Source organism: Bacillus rossius, chromosome 1 (assembly GCF_032445375.1).
Source record: "Bacillus rossius redtenbacheri isolate Brsri chromosome 1, Brsri_v3, whole genome shotgun sequence".
Classification (NCBI taxonomy): Eukaryota; Metazoa; Arthropoda; class Insecta; order Phasmatodea; family Bacillidae; genus Bacillus; species Bacillus rossius.
The window spans coordinates 59,239,486-59,265,185 of NC_086330.1; the positions used below are offsets into that span (position 1 = coordinate 59,239,486).

The 25,700-nt window shown below is 32.2% G+C and overlaps 1 protein-coding gene across 1 annotated transcript in view; it reads left to right on the plus strand.

Annotated features, from left to right (window-relative positions):
- The window catches only part of LOC134536568 (leukocyte tyrosine kinase receptor), a 311,306-nt gene that overhangs the window by 250,676 nt on the left and 34,930 nt on the right, over positions 1-25,700 (plus strand). Inside the window, exons 17-18 of the mRNA XM_063376323.1 lie at positions 4,412-4,540; positions 18,985-19,183. Coding sequence (XP_063232393.1) covers positions 4,412-4,540; positions 18,985-19,183 — 328 coding nt within the window. The remainder of the gene's footprint in view (positions 1-4,411; positions 4,541-18,984; positions 19,184-25,700) is intronic.

Below are 25,700 nucleotides of genomic sequence, written 5' to 3' on the forward strand. Positions count from 1 at the left end.
GGATACCTTATGTTATTGATAATATAATATAGCCTATAGACTTCCTCGATAAATGTACTATCCAACAATGAAATAATTTTTCAAATCGGATCAGTGGTTCCTGAGATTAGCTCGTTCAAACAAACAACCAAACAAACAAACTCTTCAGCTTTATAATATTAGTATAGATAAAACAAAAAAAAGTGATATACTTTTTTTTAGTAAACTGAGTCCAAGGACGTTTATTGGACACAAATATAGGTACACTTTCCATTGTTATCCAAACAGCTCACTATGTTTTTTAGTGCAAATCAAAAATATATGCTCTTCTTATTGAAATATTCTAATATTTTTATATCATATAAATATTCTTAAAAATTCGTCAATGCAAATATAAAAGTAGTATACCTATAACAGCCGATATGAGGACGATGAATTTCTTATTCGACTATAACTTGATGACTTGTTGAGTTGTCTGCTTGCTAATCGTGAGTATTCGGCTATGTTTGGATGTGTCCGCTGCTAAATGCCTATGGTTAGGAGCTTGTCATCGGCCTCGGTTACTATTGTCTACTAAACCCGCAATCATTCCCGATGATTCGCTGGTAGAGCTAGTGTGGTTTGCTGGGGACTGAAATATTTTATAATTTTATTTTACTCATGTTTGTATTTGGAAGTCTAGTAGTCATAAATTGAAGCCAATACAATCTCAATGATAGGCGTGATGACAGTGAATAACAAATTCTTTTCATCCGGACAGATAGCTGCCTTGAATATAGTTCTTACCGTAGTGTGAATTATCATAATGCTTGTCAAAACGGAAAAAGTACATTTTTTGCTACAAAATAACATTTGTGTTGTTGGCTGGGTTTTTACACATAGGCCAGACTTCTTATGAAGGAACGGAATCGAGTTAGGAAGTTAGTGACGTAACTTTAAATATATTTTAAATTTATTATAGAATATAATTTTTTTTCTTAATTTTTTATTACATAATTAATTTTGGCTCTCTATAATTTCAAACTGTAAAATTCAAATTATATAGCGTGTTTTTTAGTAATTAAATGTTTAATTTGTAAGGAATTTTTTAGTTACTGTGTTGAAAGTTTAGGTAAAAACGATTTCCAGGTGTCAAATTTTCGCTTGATATGTCAAATATTAAATGAGGTCAAGGGCCAGAACTAGCAGGAGGAGTTTAAGCCCCTTTGCAGAAATTTCAAGCCACCGACAGTTTTGGGGAAGAGAAGTAAAAATATACTTTTGAAAAGAGAATTTTTCCATAACTTCTGTCTGTACTTAATAAATAAATTAAAATGTGATTTTATATAATTTTTTTAAAGTGGTCAGTTTACTTTAGCAGGAATATGGATAGGGTGTTTTATTGAAACTTGTAAAAATTATATGAATACCAAAATAATTTTACAGTTTGAAAACACATACAAAAATTACTTTTACAAGATCGAATCGGTGGCCGTACCGATGAATAAGGGTCCACTCCGCGCTACTACACTGAAGGTCGTTGGTTAAAATACACCTGAGATCAAGACATTTTTAAGTTGTATAAGAATTTTAACAAGTCTTCATTGGGACTAATATAAAAAAAATTTACGATAATATTAGCAAACAACGAAAAAATTATAAAATATTGCCGTCCACACAGATAACACGCCTCGCAGGCGACACTAGCACAACTAGCGAACCATCGGGCAGGAATGCGGATTTAGAAGACGAAGATGATTGAGGCCGAAGACAAGCTCATAATCATAAGCGTCTAGCGGCGGATACGCCCGAACATGGCCGAATACTCACTATTGGCAAGCCAACAAGTCATCAAGCCGTACTCCCATAAGAAATTCCCTCTCTCCGTATCGGCCACGATTTATGCGTTTTTTAATTTACAATAGTAAATTTGAGCTGTTTGCTTACTCTAGAGTAGACGCTACTTTCTTGTACATAATAATTGCATTAGGCTACTGATTTTTATTGGCAGCTGCCATATAACATTTTATATTCTAGGGAGGGGGAAAAGCATAAATTAAATTAAGTAAAGAACAATTTAATGGGTTTAATATGAAGCTTTTTAGAAATTTTTATAAAAAAAGTCGATTATCCACATTTATAATAAAAGTATATAATTTCCAAGCCAATCAACTGGATGTTATGTTATGAGATAAGAGTAAGAGGCGTTCAAACTCCAAAGAATCTTCTCCTTGCCATTTTTAGTAGTTCCATCTCGAGGGTATAATGTTTAATTTTGTAAAGAAAAATTAATTCTCCAAATATACAAATAGATTATTTAGGAAAATGACAATAAGAAACGTATAAACAAATCTATAATATATTTTTCTAAATTACATTTTTAAAGCTTTTCATTTAGCATTTTTATTAGAATAACAAAGGATCTAATTTTATCAAAATGTAACTAAGTAACTTGGCTTTAGTAAAGTTTATATAATTTTAAATAGGTAATACAAAAAATTTTCTCTATTCTGGAAATTCTACTACTAAAATAGTTATAAAGATAATTATTTATTTTTGTGAGAAAAATTCACACCACTGGAATTATTCAAGTGGGACGTAAGAACTTTGAGCGTGATAAAAAAGATAAAACGTCAACCTTTCTACGTTGTACCATTTTTTTTATATATCATAAGATTAAATGCTGTTGGTTTTGTTTTATTAACACAAATATGCACTGAGATCAATGAAAGCAGCAGATGCAAGTTGAAATATAAGTTTACTACAAATAATTTTAATTATACCCATGCGGCGAGAAAAATGGGCAACATATATTACTGGATCTACCCAAGCGGAACATGTAAATATAACAGAGACATCGAAAACCTAAAGTAGATTTTTGTTTTTGATATTCACCTATTTTTTGTAAAAGGTTGTAGGACTGAAATTTTCGTTAGGTTTTATGAATTTTATAATTGTTCACTGGTAAATAAGATAATAAATTCGATAACCAAAATCTACATTTGAAGTAAATATGCGAGTGTTTCAAAATTTCACCCTAACAGAATTGAAAAAAGAATAATGTTATTTTGTAAATTCCACATAAAAGCGAAATTATATTAAAGTGGGGTTATAAAAGTTGGCATAATAGATAGAAAATAATATAAAATTCGCCTTCGAATTCGTTGAAAAGGAGTTACGTGCGATTTTACCAAAGTTGATATACTTATTTCCAAAATACAACATGTGAAATGAATTTGGTAAACATTAAATATGTAATACGTAGCATTAAATATGATAACCAAAACATAATGATCGCGCTATGAAAGTAAGACACATACAAACACAACATATAAAATCTTCCATTGCTGTACTTAAGAATGTTTGAAATTAATCACGTAATTTTCTTCCAATGCAATGTTACAATTTTTTAATTATTAGCGCAATCCTAAAATTTTCGTGAGTGAAGCGGATGATTCTGTTATATATTTTCAGGCAGCAGCGCTATATTATATTATATTATATTTAACGTTTGTTAATGCCCATTGAATCAAATGCTTTATTTAGCGTTGCCTTTCGCCAATTAATCAAATAATATGTAGCATTATTATGAACTACAAAATATGAAGACATTTTTAAAATCTAACTTTTTTATAGCCGGTAGGGGAAGTCTAGGCGATGATTCATCAGAGTGAAACAAAAAAGTGTTACGTTTAGGAGTGAGACGCTCGATGGCAGAAAGGGTTTCGCTCCTTTACAGTCCCAGCTGTGATAAAAATAAAATTTTACATTATTTAATACTTATTATGGTTAAATTACATCGCTAAACTTGTATTGGTTTCACGGCACCAATTTTACTCACGTAGCACCGGCGATATAAATACCGTCCGAAATGTGTGATCATACTGAAATGTTAACGGTACATACCATCAGAACATCAATGGTCGAAATTTAAGGTGGATTAGGCCTCATAATTTTGCAATTTCAATAATTTTGATACCGCTTGCAATAAAGCTTCCGTACTAAATCTCATGGGGTTAACATGGCATGGAAAATAGCTTTGGCTACTTGTTGAAGTCAACACTTGCGAACTTATGTGATTTATCGTGACAGTCGTGATCATGCGCGAGTAGTAATACGTTATTTCCACGCGGTGCTTTCAGACTGGAACCTGTTTGTAAATATATGGCTGCAAGAAGATAAAGAAGGTCCTGGAGATATGATTTATGTTTGTGACCTGGCCAGAAATTGGGATAAATAGTTAAAAAAGGATGGCGAGGCTCGAGCACCATTAATGAAAAAAAAATGTGTTCGTAATCACGCAGGGTTTTTTTTCCTGCGGGAATTCGGCACGACCTTCGATGTTAATCCATGTCTTGTATCGCAAAAAAAAAAAGTGTGTGTTCACAACCAGCCCGCTGGCCCGCCGGGCGATCTTGTCAGCACCGACGAACGAGCGGGTGTGGGTTCACAGGCGAGTCGGGCGACGTCCCGACAAACCTGCACGCGACTCTGCCGATCTGGGTGTACGTGATCGGCGCCATAGCGGCGGCCGTGCTCTGCCTGTTCGTCGTGCTGATCTGCTTCTTCCTGTGTAAGTACTGTAAGTAGAAGTCTCCTCCGACCTTCCGTGGTGTTGTTTACGTGAACGTGAGCGACGGCTGTCACGTGTGTTGTGTTCTTGATCGCGGGCCTCCCAGCTGCCGCGGAAAAATTATTTAAAAAATCTATTTTCATCCAAACGGTCATTGACCTAATTTTTTGAAAACCTATCATAATGTTATAAATAGTTAAATTTCATTTTAATTTTTTAAGTTTTAAAAATAATCTATTAATATTTTATTGTAAACTAAAACGAGTTTTCTTCCACTTATTTACATACAATTTAACCACAAATTTGTTTTCAAAATATGTTTCATTTCACTGCCAAAATGATTTGCAAACATTTTCCAAAATTAGCATAGTTAATTTTTGTCTTAAATTATCCGCAATATAACATTACATACCTTCACTCTAGATTTTTTAAGATATTCTTTGTATTGGATTTTTATTATGTTTTTGAGATTAGTAGCTGACGTGTTACAAAATGAAGTGTCTTATTCTCGAAGTACCTTAATTGGTTTTGGACGTCAGCGTTGGTTAATTATTCATAATTTAACAGCTGGGAGGCTCCGAAATTCACGTGTGGGTTAGTTTATGTGTTCAAATAGAAATGCCATATTTGTGAGCAGTAAATTTTATTGCACCATGCATGAACGAAGATTTTTTAATTTTATATTCTGAGTTAAACACTATAAGTACAAATACAGGACGTTCAGAAAAATCTTCTGCTCTTGATTTTAACTGGTTAAACATAACACGGAACTTATTTAATATGTTTAAGAATCAAGACTTGAAAGTATCCAATCAAGGGCAAGTGCATTGAAGCAGCTAAGGGACGCATACTGCGACGATGCTGAGTATTGTTACATTTACCCTTCCTTTGTAGGTGATCCAGCTACTAAACATCCCCTATGTTCCACCATGCGCCTATAACTTTTTCGTGATAGTCAGAGAAAGGTAGTTTCCACAAAAAAAACCGCAACAGTGGTTTGTGTTTCTTAATTGGCGGACGTTTGCGAGTCCTTATTTGACAAGACCATTCAGGATGCGTTTGCTTCCTCACAAAATATATGTGGTTCGTATGCCAACAGTACATATGTTCCTGAAATAATTTCAACCAATCACGAAATTCGGACGGTGCTACGGTATTTTAAAACAAATATATTTTTAAAATTTCTTTGGCGATTTACGAAAAAAAATACGTTTTCCTTAGTATTTAATAGGCGACGGACGCATATGACGGATAAAAATTCCTTTGTTGTAAACGAAAGTGTAAAACCGCTGACTGTATTTCTAAACAATGCATATCGTCTCGAACGAATTTTTTTTTAAAAATACTGAAAATAGTTAGTGTCATTGAATTATTGTTATATGTGTTCAAATACAAACTACGATTATGTGTTATATTTGTCAGAGAAAAACACTAACATTTTTATCGAAGAACCAACTAGAAGTATTACGGTGCTCTCAAAATAGATAAATAGGACTAAGAATCCATAATCTTATCTGCAACTTTTAAACAAATTGATAGCAAACGCAGAATAAACGCATCCCTTCAATAATGATTTTTATTCATTTATACATAACTTGTTGTGTCAGAAGTATTCAATTACACATCTTCCACGTAATATATTGAGTGAATGGTATGTTTTAAATATTTAATTATGGTTTAAAACTGTGCCATTCTCGATAGTTCTACAGAAATAGCAATCAGGGCCGGTGTTCATAACAATAACAATTATTTTTTTAATAATTTTAGGTATAAATAATATATTTTTTATAAATTTGTAAAACTGAGCATTAAATTGATTAAAAATTTATTTTAGTAAGAAATAATTGTAATTTTTAATATTTATTTGTCTGAATTACATCATGTATGTTGATTTTTATTTTCTCGTCATTACTACTGGTTAAAGGCAATTATGTAATATTAGCACTATAGGCCTACGTAGCTTAAATAATTTGTTCTGTTACAACTATTTTTCACGGATTTTCTCTAAGTTTTACTAAATGGGTGTAAAATGGCGATCACTTGGGAGCCATTTTACATCTATTATATGGAGTGCCCATAAAAGAATTTCCCAGTTTCAGTGGTTTATTATGACAGTTTAATTTAGATCATTAACAAATATAAATACTAACCAATTTTTTTTTTACAAATGTTCAATATGTGCACCTTTGGTTATACGCCACACATCCAACCAAAAGTCTAATTCTTCCCACACTTTAGTTAACAAGTATGGAGTAATGGAAGCAATAGCCTCTTCTATTCTGTGTCTCAACTTTGGCAGATCATAAGGTAGCGGCGGAACGTGGAAACGATCGTTTATAAAGCCCCAAAGGAAAAAACCGCATGATCTGATGTCAAGTGAACGTGGAGACCAGCGATAAAGAGCTCTGTCGTCTCGACCTATACGACCAACCCAACGGTCAGGGACCTTCGACGTTCAACCACCCTCGTACGAAGAGATTCCAATAGTGAGGCGCTCCATCCTGTTGCCAAATCAAGTTTACAGGTTCACCATCTACTAATTGGGGAAACATCCATTCGTTCAACATAGGTGACGCTGCAGGCGAGAAAACAACAAAGCAGTATTCGCGTATGCCCTTATCTAAAACTTCTTGAGTTTCTCAATTATTGTGAACTTGAACCAACACTTAACGACGCTTACAGTTGATACTATTAAATTAGATAACTGGGAAAATTTTTATGCACATACTGCATAACACTACAAAAATATATGTGAAAAATATTTGTGACAGAACAAATGCAAACTAGGTACAGTGTTAATTTTACAGAAATATTTCTAAACCAGTAGTAGTGACAAGAAAAAAAATCAATAATCAATATAGCGTGTGAGACTCTACCTAACGCCGGAAACAAGTTAAAGATTATCAACTGAAAATTCTAGCTGGAACCAGTTGAAGCTTCGTTTATGTACCTACGATTCCTTTCACGACTGCAGCAGACAATTGCTGTTGAAGGCGAGCAGCACCTAGCATCAGTGTGACGGGATTCCCTCCGATTTCATTGAGTAGGCCCTGTATGGATGTAGTCTTCCACGTTAACTTCCCTCTAATTTTACTTTTATCACACGAAGTATAATGGCAAACATTTCTTAAAACTTCACTCGTAAAGCATGATATTTTTTTTTGCCTACACTGACAACCACGTAAAGTTGTTTACAAACATTTTTTGGAAAAAAAAGTGATATAAGGATTTTACTTTTTCAAACCATGAAACTTTGCAGGGCCCTGGGTCATTTCATTTACTTTTTAGAGACCATAATATTTGGAGAATATCCTTACCGATGGGTCTGTGGGTGTATGATAGTCCCCTACACAAAATAAACTCCTTGAAACTCGTTTTTAACTCCTGGTTTTCAAGACAATTGTTAACTTAAACAACGACGATGGTTTTGATGATTGATTACGATATTAAAAATAAAACAAATAATTAATGAGAACGAGTATGATTATTAGCGTTTTAAAATTCAAATAAATGACGTTAAGATACATAATGGTTCTATTTTACAGTTACATGACAAACATTTTACATAAAAGGAGTGTCGGCATTAAAAGGGCAGCCGCGGGGCCCTACTAGGGTCGGAGCCCTACTAGGGGCGGGGCATTACTAGGGGCGGGACCCTGCTAAGGGGACGGGACCCTACTAGGGACAGGGCCCTACTAAGGGGGCGGGACCCTACTAGGGACAGTGCCCTACTTTATTGCCAACCTGCGCGGTCCTGGAGACGCCTCTGTATGACACAGACTACAAAGTGTTTGAATGTGTACTACAGGCAGTTCATCGTCGTTGCAGCGCCAATGTTGAAGCAGCTGGCTGCATATGTTTACAGTTATCATAAAGAATAACAGTTTTTAGGTACTTTCGACCAAAATTACAGTTCAGTTATGTCCAAAATCACCTCAGTTATCTCATTGCAACCTAAATTTGTTTATAATACACACCTTTTTTCGTCGTTTGAAATTGTTCTATCTAAGTTTGATGTGAATGTTAATACAATTTGGCTTTAATAGCTTAGAGGGGGAAAAATTGAAATTCACGAAAATTTTGTATAAAAGTTTAACTTAATAGAAAACTTTTAAATATAGAGAATTTTTTTTTGAAGGTTGAAAACTACACATTATCCACTGATATGTCAGTATTGTGTTAAGTGTTATATTTTACTGCTCATGAATTGACGTTAAAAAGTAATGATACATATTTTATTTTGTCAGAGTAGCTTTACATAATTATTAAGCATTGGTTTACTGGTGCTAGTTATTGATGAAAAGGATACTGAAGCCATGGCGAATGTATGAATGAGTGATTATTTGCAGTGCTACTTTCCACATGTGTCGCATAGTTTATCAACCTCCTGGAAAATCTGCTAAAAGTGTAACGTGATTTTTATGAACTAAGCTTGTACTGTCATTTTTCCTTTCAGATAAAATAACCCATCATGATGTGCTCGATCTCAAAATTTGAAACTACATTTTTGATTTTCTGAAGTGTTAATTTTATCTGAATAATGGGTAACACCTAATCTATATATTATTTAGTGACGACGTTGTAGTCAAAATGTTATTTAAAATATTTAAAATCATTATTATTACTTTGATTCCAAGATATCACCTGCATTTTTCCGTTTACCATTTACTCTAATAATGTTCTGAAGGATAACAAGGGATACCCGCTTCAAAGATAGCAATATATCAGTAACTTACCAGGGATTCTAACCAAATACCTCTCGCACATTTTGGCTTGTTTGAACAAACTCCACGGAAATTGAATTCAGTATAAGAGTGGTGGCATTAATAAAAAAATTCTTAGCGAAACGGTTACCATTTATATGTACGCGAGCTGTGTGCTCATACATAGTTATACGAGGCACTTGTGAAATACCTGTATTTTGTGGAAACATAGCACCTAAATTGCCATAAGTTTAAACATAAGAAAAATGAATTGGTGAAGATAATGAAGTGGTTTTACTAAATACATTCCTTGTTGAAGAAATTATAGATTAATTCTTTTAAATTATTTTTCCAATCTCGAGTTTTATTTTAGAGATATATATTTTTGATACCTTCAATCTAGTTTCTCTGTCTTTTTTTTTACCCAACGAGTCCTGCAAAATACAAAAAGTAATGTCAGATTTGTTAAAATCTAAGAATAAATATTGCAGTTTTTTTATTTATCGATAAAAATTGTTCTATAAATAACTAGTACTCAAAGACAGTTTGTTATAGACCAACGGTAAAGAATATGACCGATATATTTACGAAGACTTTTAAAGAACTAAGTAATTGTGCAGAATATTCTGTTATTCATTTGACTTTTGCCTTCAGTATCCATCATGACAAAAATGTTTATATGTTGTGTATAGCCTGTGGTAATATATAATTATTTTTTATTTTTATGTTTCAATTTGCAGCTTCATATTGCATGCTAATTTATTTCAGAAATGCTGTTTGGTTTTAGGGTAAAAAATATTAAGAAATCATGTGAACATATTGTCTTTATAAAGTTATTGTATTTAAATATTTGAGTTTTTAGTGTGTAGCATATGACTGTCAAATGTTAATGTTTTGGATCTTAAAATGCTCAGTGGTATTTTTAAAGATTCAGCAGCTGTTTAATATCTAGTTTAAAATTATATAAAAAGAGATAGTGTTTTCTTGTGATTGGCATTACTATTTGAACTGTAAAGCTTTTAATGCATTTGCAGTTTCTGTAGTGGACCACTAAGATGAACTTTGTAACAGTATATATAGAAAAGCATTTATATATATTTAAATACTTGTACGTTGATACTTTTATAACATATCATTCTCATGCATATCCTAACATTGGAAAAGATATATAAATATATTTTCAGTCAATAATTTAGTATTATTGCGCTATATATATATAAGAAAAGTGTTTAAAAATATTAAATCTAAAAAAAAGATTGTGGTATTCAGTGCTTGTCATGAACATTACTGTAACATGATGGCACGTTCAAAGTTTTTTTGTAATATTTTGTATCCTAAGCACAAATAAATGTGATCACTGTGAAATTTGAATTTATTTTTAATAATTGGTTCCAATTAACATCCCATAAAATTGTCATTTTTAAATGGCAAGCATAAAGGCAGTTACTAAGTTTTTGAAGATTCATAGGTATGGGATTCATCAGCTGCCACGAAATTGTTTTGCATGAGCATTTTGTATTGTTTGCTTTTTGCTTTGCTTTTTTTCGCAAGTCATTTGTTTGCCTTTTGAGAGAGTACTTTAGTTTTTGTGCAACGTTCACCAATTAAAATAAACAATAATTAAGTTACCGTTAAAGTAAATACTGGTTATCACAGTTTGGGAAAGTAATACATTTGAAGTTTTTAATATTCTTAATTTTATTTTTTTTCTGTTTCATATATTATCGAATCGTAAGTGCTAGAACTAGCGTTTTGTTGAAGCCATTTCGCAAAAAGGCTTTATTTAACAAAAAAGAGTGTTTATTTCGGTAGCTAATTATTTTATCAACATCCAGTCAACTCTTATTTATATATGCTTTTAGAGATTTTGGCTTTAAGACGTTTAAAAAAAAACGTTTTTAGTGAATTACTCCATGTCGTTTGGGATTCATTTTTGCTTGTGATATTTGAATCCAATCTTTATATTCTCGTATCTAATCAATATATTTTTTTACTCCAGTGTGTGCTAACAATGATTACTAGAGATTGTTACACAGAATGACTCTTTTCAAGATGTTTTAAATAAATAACTCAAAACAAAGCAAAAAACACATTTCAAACATGTCGAACAAAAAATTTGTAAGTATATTATTTAAATGGTTATTATTAATTTTAAATTCTGAAAGGTTCAATGCCATTTTTACTGTAAAAACGTCGTGAATGTAATTTTAAAATATTTGTCAAAACCTGATTGCGGGTGATGTAGGGAGTGTAACAGAATACAATAAGACTAATTAAAAAACTTTTTCTGTTTGTCTGTTTGTCTGTTTTAAGACGCTAATCTCCAAAACTAGTAGGCAAATTTTCATTGGGGTTTCACAGATAACTTAAGCGTAGCTTGGGGGCAAAATAAAGTTTTATTTAATCAAAATCGGTCCACGAAAAAAAAAGATTAAATTTAATGGTTTAGTAGTCTACTCAGATTTGTACAGTTTTTTAAAAATCAAAATATTATTAGTTGCTTTTTAAAAGGCGCTTAAAGAAGTTTTTGGATGTTTAACTCAGTGACACGTTCATCACTACGTAGTACACCAAAGAATTAATAGATTGCGCTGTTAGGTATTTAGCTTTGCGACAGACGTATTTCTTGGTTAGGATATACGTATTTACTGATTTCGCTTTGTGCTTCGGTTTTATAAAGTTTTTATTTATATTTAACGTAGTAACTAAGGATGATGGCCTATATTTTTAGATCACTGGCTAAACTGTGATTGCTTATTCCAAACAATTTCCCATACAATTGACTATGATCTTATGTTATGCCAATACCATAAACAAAGCACAAGGCCAGATGCTGCGTGTTGCGAGCGAGGACCTTAGTGTCAGTTACTTCTCACACGGTCTGCTCTACGTGGCTCTCTCCCGTGTTCGTAAAGCAAACAAGCTTTTTGTTCATGTCCCCAATAATACTGCTTCAAACTTTTATACAAATGAGCTTTATAAGTAAAAAATAAATTCCATGCGTAGGACGTCGGTGACACAGCTAGTAAAATAATATAGAAGTAAGAATTCTTTGATCTAGAATATAACATATCCTTCAAATAATGCGAGCACAAATAATGAGAGTTTAAACATTATTTTACGCTGGATGATTTCGAATGCAACATAAAGAAATTTTATAAAATATTTATATTACTTAGTACTAGTACATAATATTTGTTATACTAAATAATTAATTAAATAAGTATTATATTAATTGGGTTTAGCCACTCTGAGGATGTTTTTGATAATAGTTACATTTAGAACACAGGCAGCAAAAAGAGCCACTTAAGCTATTTATGACATATTTCACATTCATTATTTTGTACCATCTAATTAAACTTTTAGAACCCTTAGAACCATCATCATTCATAGAGTTTCTTCCCTACAAAGAACTTATTAGCGGCGTCAAATTTTAAATATTTTCATATTTATTTTATACTTTATAATCAAATAAATCGTAGACTATTCTTTCGGGGTTTAATGCCTTTCTCTTTCACCGGAACTTTTAAAGCCGCACTAATAAAATCATTAAAAAAAAAGGAGGTCAATGTAAAATGTTCCTGTATTTATACGTTGATTCACTTATGTGTCCTCCTCTCCCACTGCACATCAGAAAAGGATGTCAAGTTTATAACAAGGTAAACAGAACAAGAAATAATTTTCGGAAATAACTCCAATTAACTTAAACTTAACACGTCTTTGATTATTATCACTTTAATACAATGCACTATTTACTTACTTACGCTGTGCAAGCAGCACCAGCGCTCCTAGTGGACAAGATACACATTATAATTCCTTAGTTACTTCTGCCTGGCTAACGACTACAATGGCTCACTCGAAACAATGCACCCGTTTTCGCCATTTTTCTTAGTGATCATTTCATTATTAGCCTTTAGAAGTTACCAAAGAAAAACCGCGTCGACTCAGGGTTTGTTAAAATAAATATCACTGATTAGGGACATTATTCAGGTGACTTTCGGTATCTAGAGGATTCTATTCATCATAACCAGATGACAACTGAATAGGTCTCTGAAATTTCACCGGAACACTTAAATGTGTCTTCATTTTTTTGTTACCAAATATCGAGCTCTAATTTTTTGAAACACCTCTGGCTGAACAACGAGCTAGTTAGGATTTATTCTTCTAACCAGTTAAGTCTCTACACGGAAAAATATCGAAAACAGATGCGAATAGTTAGTATTTCTGCTCAGTAAAATAAATATAATATAATTATAATGGAGATCAGAATACTGTAATATAGTGTCATCCAAAGTTATATGAAAATCAATAATGTTATCTAGTTTTGTGAAAGTGAAATGTAATTTATATAAGATTTTTGTATATTTTATAAAAAATAATATATTTTATAAAACTCACAGAGAAAAAAATATTTAGTTATTGTTTTGATACGACACTATACATATATACATAAAGTGTATCAAATATAAGACTTTAGTGCAACAATATGATGACTTAAGTAAGTGTTAAAAAATAAATTTTATATTTAAGACTAACTAATTTATAAAAATAAATTTCCACAAGGAAGCAGAGGTTACTTTATATAATGTGTACCGATAATAGAATAATAACAATAGATCTTCTAATCGACTCGAAACACTATTATTGAACGTTGCTTGGCTTAAAAACGAGTCTAATTAATAAAGTTTTTTTATAAATTTTTTAGTTAAATATTATATTCAAAATATGTGTTTTATTATAAATGAAAAAAAAATATTAACATTTACGACATAGAACGTTGACGTTGCAAGATCATTTTTATTGATAGTTACAAAAATAAAAATGATTTATAGTAATTATTGAATTCACATTTATACTTCATAAAATAAATTATATTAAATACAAAGTACACCATTTAATTTACTTGGATTCGGTAGGGATAGTTGATGCGGATTGTACAAAAAATATTTTTACCAGAAAATATGATTTTGAAGACCAATATTTTTTTTTCGGTTTCGGTATAGATCTATTTTATTTTATTTTATCTTTTTGATATAGTTGCCAGCTGCGTTTTTTTTAATTGCGCTCTGTACCATTTCTTTTGAATTTATTGGCTGTGGCATTAAGAAAGCAGTGAACATATTTCTTTCAGCTACTTTCAAATACAAAGTAAAAAAAAAAGGATTTTATATTAATATATTCCTCGAAGTATGAGTCTTTCACATTACGTTTTTTAGTTCCTAAAAACTTTATTGGAATTTATTTGACACATTGTTTTTATGTACTTATAATGAGTACACATTAATAACTTTGGGAATTAATTACTTTGTAAAGTTTTGCTGTAGTTTTTTCAGAGCTGTCATACATGTGCATGCATGTATACACATATTTTTAGGACTACCCATTCATCATATGCAGAAAAAATACCTATACTATATGTCTGTTTTTATGTTATGTATTTTTAATGTCGTACAAAAATGTCTGAATCTGTTGGAAAATAAGGAGTATGTCTTAGATTGTATGCAAATGCGGTCACTACAAGACGTAGTGTCATATTGTATATGTGTCAATATTTTACGTCACAGGTCAATTGAAATTAAATAAAATAGTTAATTATGATTTTAGTCTTTTCATAATTCAGTGTCACCAATAATTAATGTTTTTCTTAACTCTTTTATTAGTTCCAAAGTAGATTTTTTTCATATATCAATCTTATACACAGTGCATGGTTATGAATCATTCTGAATAAAATATGCCAGTTCATAACTGCATCTGAACCCTTTCTTTCATGATGTAAATAATGGGCTATGCTAGGTTTCGAGGTTAAGCTGCGTCAAAGTAAACCATTTTCGCTCCACATTACATCAGATTCATCGGAATAGAAAAGGAACCGATAGCTAGCAAGTGTTAGGGATCATCTAAGGATTTACAGTGAATAGTCAGTGTCAGAAGAGACTTCCTAGATATCCGCAGAAGACGCATGGCTTACTACAATACGAGCTCTACAAGCTGCTGAGTCGCAGTTGCTTCCTAGGCCCGATAACGCCTGCTGGAAAGCGAACATCAGTAAATTTTACACATACAAACATGAAACTGGAAAAAAAATTAAATTATTCTGTTGGAAATCTGTTAAATACACCCCAAAAAGATCAACAATTTAGTACTTTTATATATTAATTTTAATCAAGGTTTAATGATTTGCAATATTGTTTTCACAGTTTCACATTTTGACTGTGCCACTTTGTTGTGGCGTAACATCGAAAGTCAAGGTAGCCTAAATAATAATGCTTTTAAGGCCTAAAACAATTTTTATCTGTTCAAACACACTAGATGTGTTATTTAAGTCATAAAAAGGTTGCCTCAATATTTGCATTCCAATTAGTTTGAACATTTTCCTAACAATGTCCTATAGTCAAAGTATTAAAATTTGCGCAAAATTCCACTTAAATAAATAATAGTTTAAAAAAAAAGACAAAACACGCTTTTATAGAAAATCCAAATAAAATAAATAGAAAATAAATTTTAATAAATTTGAATTAAGAATAGTGAAATTTTTTTTAATAAATATAAATTAAGAATAGTATAAATAAGAAAAAATGAATTTTATCGTAAAAAAAGCGTGTTGGTGCATGGTGTCAATAGTTATAAATATTTTATGGACCGATGTGAGTAGAAGGATTATCATTTTGATAATATCTTAAATAGCAACCCACGCTTTTTTTACTATAAAATATATTTTTTTTCTTATTTAAACTATTCTTAATTTATATTTATTAAAACATTTTAAACTATTTTTAATTCGAATTTATTAAAATTAATTTTCTATTTTTGGTTGTATTTTCTATAAAAGCGTGTTTTATAGCTTTTTAAACTATTATTTATTTTTTTTAGTTGGATTTTCTATAAAATCGTGTTTTCTTTAGTTTCTTAACTATTATTTATTTATTACATAATTTTACTATTAAAGTGAGTTTGACTATATATTGGCTGCTTTTAAAATATATATTCGATATAGCGTGTTGAAGAAGTATAATACACAATATTTTCAATATCCCAACTAAGAAAATCAATGAATTTCAATAAAATCAGGAAGTCAATGAGGTTTATTCTAAGTCAGTAACTTATCCGAGAAATGAGCAATTTGGGCACCTGCTGCCTCCTTTGGATGAGATAGCCGGTTCTCAGGTTACCTCTCCGAAAATTTCATCTTATTCAAAGTAACTTATCCGAGAAATAGGTGATCGGTGCGCCTGGTAGTTTCCCTTCTTGGTCTTGGTGCAAAGACACTAGGTATCAGTTTTAGGAAAACAAAAAATCGTTAATCCTGATTATCCTAGTAAATATAACGGGCCTAACTGTTTAAATGTCGAATTGTCATCGGTATTTGATAAGTATGCCAAATTTTGAGTTAATCCGACGTTTTGAAGGGGGTCAAAATCATGTTCAAAGTTTCCGTTACATACTAACATACATACGTATGAAGCTAATAAAAGCACGTTAAAAAGACTTATTTTACAACTCTTTCCACTGAAAACATGAGAATTTTTCAATAATTGAGTTACATCTTGAACGCAATAAAACATTTGACAAATATTTAAAATGTTTTTGAGGTAACTGGAATTCAAGGAGAAATGTGTTGTCTGTTTTGGAATAGTAAGAATGCGACCTCAACCGATGCAGCATTAAACTGAAGAATCCTTTATTATAAACGTTGAGTGTGGTGAGAAAATAGTCGTGGATGGCTGTCCAAATTTTTTACCCTTATAACACCTGGTCTTTGTTAGTGCTTGCAGATTACTCGCGGTCCATTCATAAACAATTTTTTATTGTATTTGTTCCAATTTGATCAACTCACAACAATATATACACTGAATGAATTTGAAATTATTTGGTTTGTTGAAGCTATTTTGCATAAAAGCTTTATTTAACAAAAAAGATTTTATTTTTCGGTAGCTAATTATTTTTTCAACATCCAGTCAACACTTATTTATATATTTCTCTAAAGAGCTGCCAAAAAATCCACAAAAGAGATTTGTCATTTACTAAAGTCTGCATCGGCAATTCTGTAAGGTTTCTAGTAAAATTTCTGAAGTTAAATCGAAACGGCAGACATCCTGTGAGTTACAATTTTTTTTCAGCATCCTTTTGGTTGAAGTGTCGTATCGGAAAATATTCAGAAACAGCCTCTAAATATCTCCTGTCGATAGTGTGACGTAATTTGACCGTTCCCATGGGTTATTGTGCAAAATGCTGTTTCTTCTGCAGTCCAACATGAAAGTATGAACTTGTCTATGGTGTGTAGGTGTTAATTCCAAAGTTAAAGTAAATTCTAGTCAGCATAACCGTAGCTTTATAAAGGAAAAAATGATAGAATTTTGTGTTAGAGGCTTGAATGAAGTCAGAAGAAAGAATTGCAAATGAACGTCGTTATAACAAAAAAAAAAATATTGTTTTTCTATGTTCATATTGGAGATAATTGTGAGTTATTGATCTTTACATTTTTAGTTTAGTTTTTAAGGTGGCCGCCTGGTCAAGCGCACGAGCTCTAAAAGCACTAAGGGCAACATTAGCTCGCGCACCACACGCCTCTTCGTCTCTAAGTGCCAGGCCCCGAACTGACGCGAAGTTTTTTAGTAGGTAGGTAACTCACGTCTATGGGACTTATTCGGTGACCATATATTTTTATGCTTGAATAAAAGATAAAGGCTCCCTGAATTTCTCAATATCAATTAAAATTATCGGTTTAGAATTTTTCATACATTACAACCTCCGTGAAAACACCTTTTCTAGCCTTTTTATGTGTCCAAAAAATACATTTTAAAGATGAAACCACCAAAAGAAAATTAAATGGACGATTGGGATGCATTTTAATTCAGACTTTCTAAGAAATCTGGTACACTTTACAAATGGCGCGTTAAGGTTTCCGCTTACCTGTACACACATACCATGTGCAGAGCTTAAGAAGAAACCACGCTATTCGTAAATTGTTCAAAGTATATATTAATGATGTCTTTACGAAAAAAAAAAGAATGTGCTGAGGATTGATTAGTAGTCATGGTTCTGTGTTTAGTTTTTTAAAATCTGTGTTATTTTATGGACATGAAACCCCTGGTACAGATTCTTGAAAGCACTCCTGGGCCTTGCAGTACTAGTTTGTCTTAGTTATTTCCGCCATATAATGTCATGGTTAACCCTTACATTTCGCAGCAGTCTCGTGCACGATGAGAAGACTGCGCGCCAGTTCAGAAGCAACACCAGGAGTACCAGCGAGCGTCACATTTACGATCCCATGATTATATGTTTTTTGTAGATTCATGTGAAATAACCGATATTTGTAAATTTGTACGTTTACATGAAAAAAAAAACCTTTTATTACTACGACATAGTTTTCGCAGTAATACTGGGTTCGGCTTCTTGCCCAGGGAATTCATGCTTTGTGTTGTCCCAGTACCTCTAATTGTTAAAGTTTTTTTGTAAACTGTTCCTTTAATAGCTTTCAATAATTTTTTTCCCACGGTTTGAAAATAAAATTAATCTTCAACGAAAAATCAATTAAAATATAAAATAATGGGCCAGTTTACGTGGGAAATAATACTCAGTGTTATGCTCACGTATGGTACGAGTGTTTCTTGTGGTGTTACAAACGATTCCTTTGGTAGCTGGCCTCCGAAGGAGTGTTTTGTGCGGTGTTTCCTCCCCGCCGCCGACAGCCCGGGGGCTGCGGCCGGGACCCGGCGCGCTTCTCTCTGTTCCTCTCCCTCCCCCCGGCAGACAACCTGTACCAGCGCAAGAAGCTGGCCGCGCTGCGCCGCCGCGTGCTGAGCGGCGGTCCAGACCTGCAGCTGAACCGCCTGCGCGAGGCCTCCGACAGCATGCTGACCGAGTACAACCCCAACTACGAGTTCGGCGGCGGCACCTACACCATCCGCGACCTCAAGGACATCCCGCGGGACCAGCTCCGCCTCGTCAAGTGAGTGGCCGCAAGCTTCCCCCCCGCACACACCTCCTGCAGTTTCCCAGAATTCAGTACTGATACAAGCACGCCGGAGAAAATTAAGCAATTAATTTAGTAAAATTATCGAGATAAAAATTTAATTAATAACGTAATAATTTATAATTTACTAGCCCGAAGTTTCCCGTGCTGAAAACAGGCTCTATATGACAGTTTGGTGGACGCGGAGAGATGATTTCTGTTAACCGATTTGCGATCGGTTGAACGGTTTGGAAGCTGATGCGCTGCAGCGCCATCTAGCGGAGAGTTAAAAGAAATGGCTAGCATAAAAATATTTCTATGAAGAAGCACTTCGATGTGCCAACTTTCATGGCGATCGGTGAAACGGTGTCGTAGTTTATCGATGTCATACATACATACCAACATCTTATATATATATATATATATATATATATAATGCAGATAAATGATACAAACGAGAACATAACCTCGTTTATATAAGTACTCTTGAAAATAGACTTGAAACATTTTATGAACAAAATTACTATTAATAATATTGACAATAAATAAAAAGAGTTTTTTTATTATATGTAGCAGTATTCTATATCAATCACTAAAGTATATGAGTTAAAAGCACATAGGTTTATAATTTATATTTGTAGGCCTACCTGTATGTAGCCTTTTTTTTTCCATTAATTCTCTGTCATCATTTGTTTCATAACGCGCCTAAAGAAATAATATTTAAGAAAAATCTGTATGGGTTCTGTATCACGTATCCAATTTAACCCTTTTACCTGATGGCTTGATCGTGTATATATTGATCCTGTGGTTTATGATGTTTGCTGTGTTAATTTAGTATATGTCGAAACGTCCTGGCCAAACAAAATTCTAGATTGCGTATCCAGTTGGTATCAAAGTTTTAAAATTCATGTTTTCAAAGTCAAGTTAATTTTGTTTATAGAACAGTTTCTAATCACAAGCACAAACAATTGCTTAATTTTTTAAAAAAACTTAAAACAATTTTATATTTTCTTAGAACAACTTCTCCTGTCTACCGGGAACAACTTATTTCAAAGTTTTATTAATATTTTCAAAAGCATACTTATTTTGGTTATTATACAATTTTGTATCACAAACCCATATATTTAATTTCTTTATTTTAATATATTATAAAAAACACTACTGGATACGCAATTAAGGAACAGTTACAAAAATATGTAAACTTTACATAAAGTTTTTTGTTAAAGAACAAATGTTTGTAAAGTTACAAAAATACATTTCTAATCATTTATAATAAAAGTAACAGTAGTATCACAAAAATAATATTTGTTGTAATACCGAACATTTGTAAGCGCTCAAAAAAGGTCCATGGACTAGGGAAGACGCCTCTAGTGCCGAAAGATGGCATTTAATATTGAATACGACCCAGACAATTATTTTGTAATTTGGTGTGTAGTTTAAATACCAAGATAGGTTTAATTCCCCGATTAATGTAATGAAAATTATTTTATTTATGTGTTTGTACCTAACAAAAGTAAAGTTTCAAGCATTCTCTCCCATGGTAAACTGAGAAGTAAATTCATGTAAAAGAAAGGCAGCTTTATCGTGTTACAAGTTTCAAGTTACCTGGGAGCGAATCTCTTGTGACTTGTGACATTACGAAACATTGCCTGCAGATCTCTCATACTATCGGTGGGCCAAACAGATATTTTTAAATAATATGTTCCTTTGTTCTCGTTATTTTTTGATAAATAACCGTCACTGAAACCATAAAAATCCTTAGTAGAAATGCAACATTCTCTTTGCATTCTCTCCAATAAAATGCTGTGGAATTTACAGAATATTTCTTGCACTGTAACAAAAATATATTCGTGGCAACTAGTTGCCAATTTTTTAAATTTTTACACAAATATTTTTAATGTGTAAATATATTTCAATTTATAAGACTATTGAATTGAACGAGAAATTTACCAACAAAATTATGGTAGGTAGCACTCCTACTCAGGGACGGATAATTTATAGGGGAAGAGGAGGAAGCAGCCTACCCCAGGGGACAAGTTATTGGGGGCGCAGTATGAGCTCACAATTTCGTATAAGCTGCAACAAACTGTGAATATAAAGCGAATATAAAAAAAATAATCATACAAATTCTACTAAGCGAATGAAAAAGGTACTGTTTATGTGTCCTAATTATATAAGTTTATATGTTTGTAATATATCAGAACTTTTTAATTAGACCTGGAAAAAGTATCGGAATTAGATAATGCAACAGTAAAATTTATTTTATTTACTGTATACTGTGAAATAATTTTTCATTGTTGTCATTTAAAAATAAAACATACTTAAAGATTTTTTTTTTCATTCTTTTGGGTTGCCATTGAACCTTGAGCTCTTCATTATTTATTTTAAAAAAAACTTGCATTTCATTACTGGTAAGAAATAAAAGGGGTATAAAAATTTAATTTAAAATTTTGCATATAATGTTCATGGTTGCTAGAGAAAGCTAATCTCAATTTATTCTCCGGGCGAATGACAGCTTAGATCCACTTCTTTATGAAAAAAAAAAACTATGAGCTTGTGTTTCAGTACTCGCTAGTGAAGTATAACATCTAAACTCGGTAACGAGCAAATTCATGAGCTCTCATGGTGCAAAAAACACTGTTACGAAACTCGGACACGAAATTTAACGTAGAATTCTTTAAAATAATGCCGAGCGTGATTAATATAAATGCAAATGGTTTTATCAACTATATTTTTGGGTGGTAATCACACCTACTTTCCGCACCCGCCGCGCCGCTAGAATTCGCTGCCGGAGCAACTACGTCGAATATCGTATCATTCGAGTTTCAGAGCGAAATTTATATGATTTTGTAATGAAACGGCTCCGATAAAAGCGAAAAGATATGAAAAATATTAAATCCTGGCTTTGGACCTGATTTTCGTCAAGGGATATTATAAAAATTCTGCTTATCTTGTTAAAATTCATTAAACAGTTAATGCCATAAAGATTCTCTTTGGCTTTGTGAACTTTGGTTCGTGCCATTCGCCACAGAAGGCAGAACAGTGGTTACACATTTGCGTTCCATGCGACTTCCCTTACATTTACGAATTTCCCTCCTACCAAATTCCGAATACCGAAAGCTAAGATGCTATATATAAAAAACAGTGGTTAGCTATGCATTTATTCCTACATGGATAGGTATCGACTGAAGCCGTTTTTTGTTAAGCTTATGGCCCGCCCAGTGTTTGCGGAACACCCAAAAAAAAAAAAATTAAAGAATGAAGAGAAGTGTGCGCATTTTGAACCCATTTTAAAGGACTCTAGCTTTTTCTATGAAAATGACTGTGTTTAAAAACGGAAATTACTATTCTTACTTATTAACGATGACCAGGCGTGGCAAAACGTCATTTCCGGAATGGTTTGGATTTTTCAATATGACCATGGTTAGGCAAGAAGTAACTTCAAAATTGTCTCAGCATGCAAACTCCTGACGATTCTTAACTAAAAAAAAAAAAAAAAAGGGGGGGGGGGGGAGTCAGATGCATGTGAAACGTACAATATTTGTGTTGAAAATTTCCTTTATGATTTTATAGGTTTATAATTTGGCAGTAAACAGAACTTCCTAACATTGGATTAAAAACTTAGAGAAAACTAGCATTACTCATACCAAAAACAAAAGAAATATTGGAAGATTTCCATTGGTACTATTTCTTCCTTTTGCTAGGTAGACAGGGAGAAGTGCATATTTTCCGTTTTTTATGTACTTTAACTGAGTCCTCGGCGCTAGTGGATTCCTGTCGACAGAGAAAAATATTTCTCTTAACACGCGTGGCTTTATAGAAAAAGGTTATTTGATTAGTAAGGTGAAATGTGTTTCCTTGAAAGTTTCTTTTGTATAGAGGTATAAGTATTAAAATTAAAATTTATATTATTAATTCAATGACACATTATTATTTGGAATTGATCTTAGAATTGCATAAAAAATTAAGAAATATATAAGCAATTATAAATATAATTATATATATATATATTATAATAATTTCATTACCATATCAAAACAAACGAACTACTCCTTACGTAACAAAAGAAGTTTACGACGACAGAGCCCATTAAAATAATGACATGTGGTTAAGAAGTTGCAAGGAAATTATTGGTCACGAAATGATTGAAGGGCAACGAATGTGATCAATAATTTAAAACAAGTATTAAGGTATTGGTATCCTAAATAATTTTGTATTTATATAACGTGTTTTCACATATAAATTTCTCGTTTTAAATTGATTCCTAATATAACCATATTTTATTATTTATAAAAGATGTTTTCTACTAAAAAAATTCTTAATTAAAGGTTTTAATGAGCTTTTTATTTTTAGCATATCATTCATTCAACCAATAAAAATAAAATTTTCCAAGAACCCAGGAAAACTCGGGTTTCTATGGTTTCGGAAAAACGTAATATTTATTTCATTGATGAATTATGAGTTAAAAATAAAGTGTTTTAAGACGAAGGCTTCAGACAAACGATTAATCCAAAATTGAATCCCACACGATTTCATGCTTTCAGTTTATGCTAGGACTTACATAAAATTTCAAATATAAAACCAATAAAAATATTTGTTTGATTGAAAAATCCTTTAATACATAATAATCATATGTTATATTAAGAATTTAATAAAAATCCTACGCAAAAAAACACGAAATAAAAGAAACAACATAATTTATCATACTGTCCCATTGATATGTGATAGTGTTTGTTTATAATCGCTGAGCATTTTAATGTTTTGAACACTTCTTTACGGTTCAAAAATTAATTAAAACTTCGAGAAGCCTGACAAAGTTTAAGACTTTAAAATAAATCTCTAGGCGGTATAAAATACGTACTTCTAAGAGATGGGCAGTTTAGCTACACCAGCCTTTGTTGGCGTGCTAATCCCATTAATAAACTTGGAAAATTATGACTAAACATTGCGGAAATTTCTAAAGTGGTTAAATTATCATCCTAATTCATTTCATATTTTGAGTTTATTACAATTTATGCTCCATCAGTTAGTGACAACCCTCAAAATGTTGGTAAGAATATTTTTTATCGACACTGTAATTAGCTACGAATTTATTTTAATCGAAATTCGAGTAAACATTTACGATAATATTTCACACCAGATATTTCAGCATGTTAATTGATTTAGGCATTTAGGCAACTCAAATTATGTTGTGTCTTAACACCACGAAAGTGTGCAAGATAATATCCTAAAGCCACACAGATAATAATTCAATTTTGCAAGTACATTTATAAAACAAATATATATACATTTAAAGGTTTTTTCCTTAAAAATTATTTTAACTCATAAAAACACTCTTTTAAAAATATTTTGTAAAAGTAAATCATAAAACAATTTATTTTCTAGTGGCGTTGAAATTAGATTTTATATTACCTGTCAGAAACATTTTAAATTATAGTAGATGTCTGATACCCACTGTTTTCTTAGTGGCGTGATTAGTATGATCTTATCATTTATTTAAGTTTATATGTGAGTATTTATGTTGGTCAGTCCAGGGACAGGTTCAATTGCAATTAGTGCTAGAATCATTTTGTATTTAACCAAGCCATAGTGACGTTATTCCTTGCTTATTGCATTTATAAAACTCAACCAACATACACTACGTTTAAGTGAAAACTAATTTGAAGTTGCTTGTTTTCTGGTTTATATGATGGCGAATGCAACGTTGACCGAAACGTCGGTGACATATTCGCCTTGCACGCGGCTACAACCCAGAAGCCAAGCAACTTAAGACAATGGCCGCATGCCTGCGATCTTTATTAAATCTAAGTTATTTTATAATTCTCAATTTGATATTAAGAAACTATGTAAATATGAGCTGAAACCATTTTTTTAGCATGTAAGATTAAGTTTCATGTAATACAGAAAATCTGACGGAAAACCTATCGTGTATGTGTATGTTAATTATGGTAGTGTTCCATTTCACGTAGTTACACACACAGACTTTAGGCAAACGGTACTGTAAATAAAACGAGGGTCTTAAACCATTTAGGTACCAACTTTCTGTTTGAAAAAATGATAACTGCCAGAAAGTTGGTTGGTATAGGTACTTGTTACAGCAGGGGTGCAAATATGTATGTTTCTGAAGGGGTACCCGGAGAAATTCTCTTTGGGAGGGGAGGTGGCCCGAGAGATTTGGGCGTGGGTTTTAACCAATACAAGCCATCTCTGTATGGGATGCTTGTATGTTGAATGCTACCCATATTTTGGCCTATATGCTTGCAATAAGCAGAAAACTTTAAATTATACAAAAATGTTTCAATAAAACATAGTTTTAAACGTTTACATTAATAAACTACTTTTCACAGTCACGATTTTGCAAGCTAAAGCGGGCCCCCTCAGTAAGGGGCTTCGTAATTCAAGGGGGGTGGGGGATAGGTAGGACTCCCTTCCCTCCATGGGTTTCACTCCCATGTTTTATGGAATGAAGCATGAATTCATCTCTACCAATCTTTGAGTAACTAAAATTTTCTTT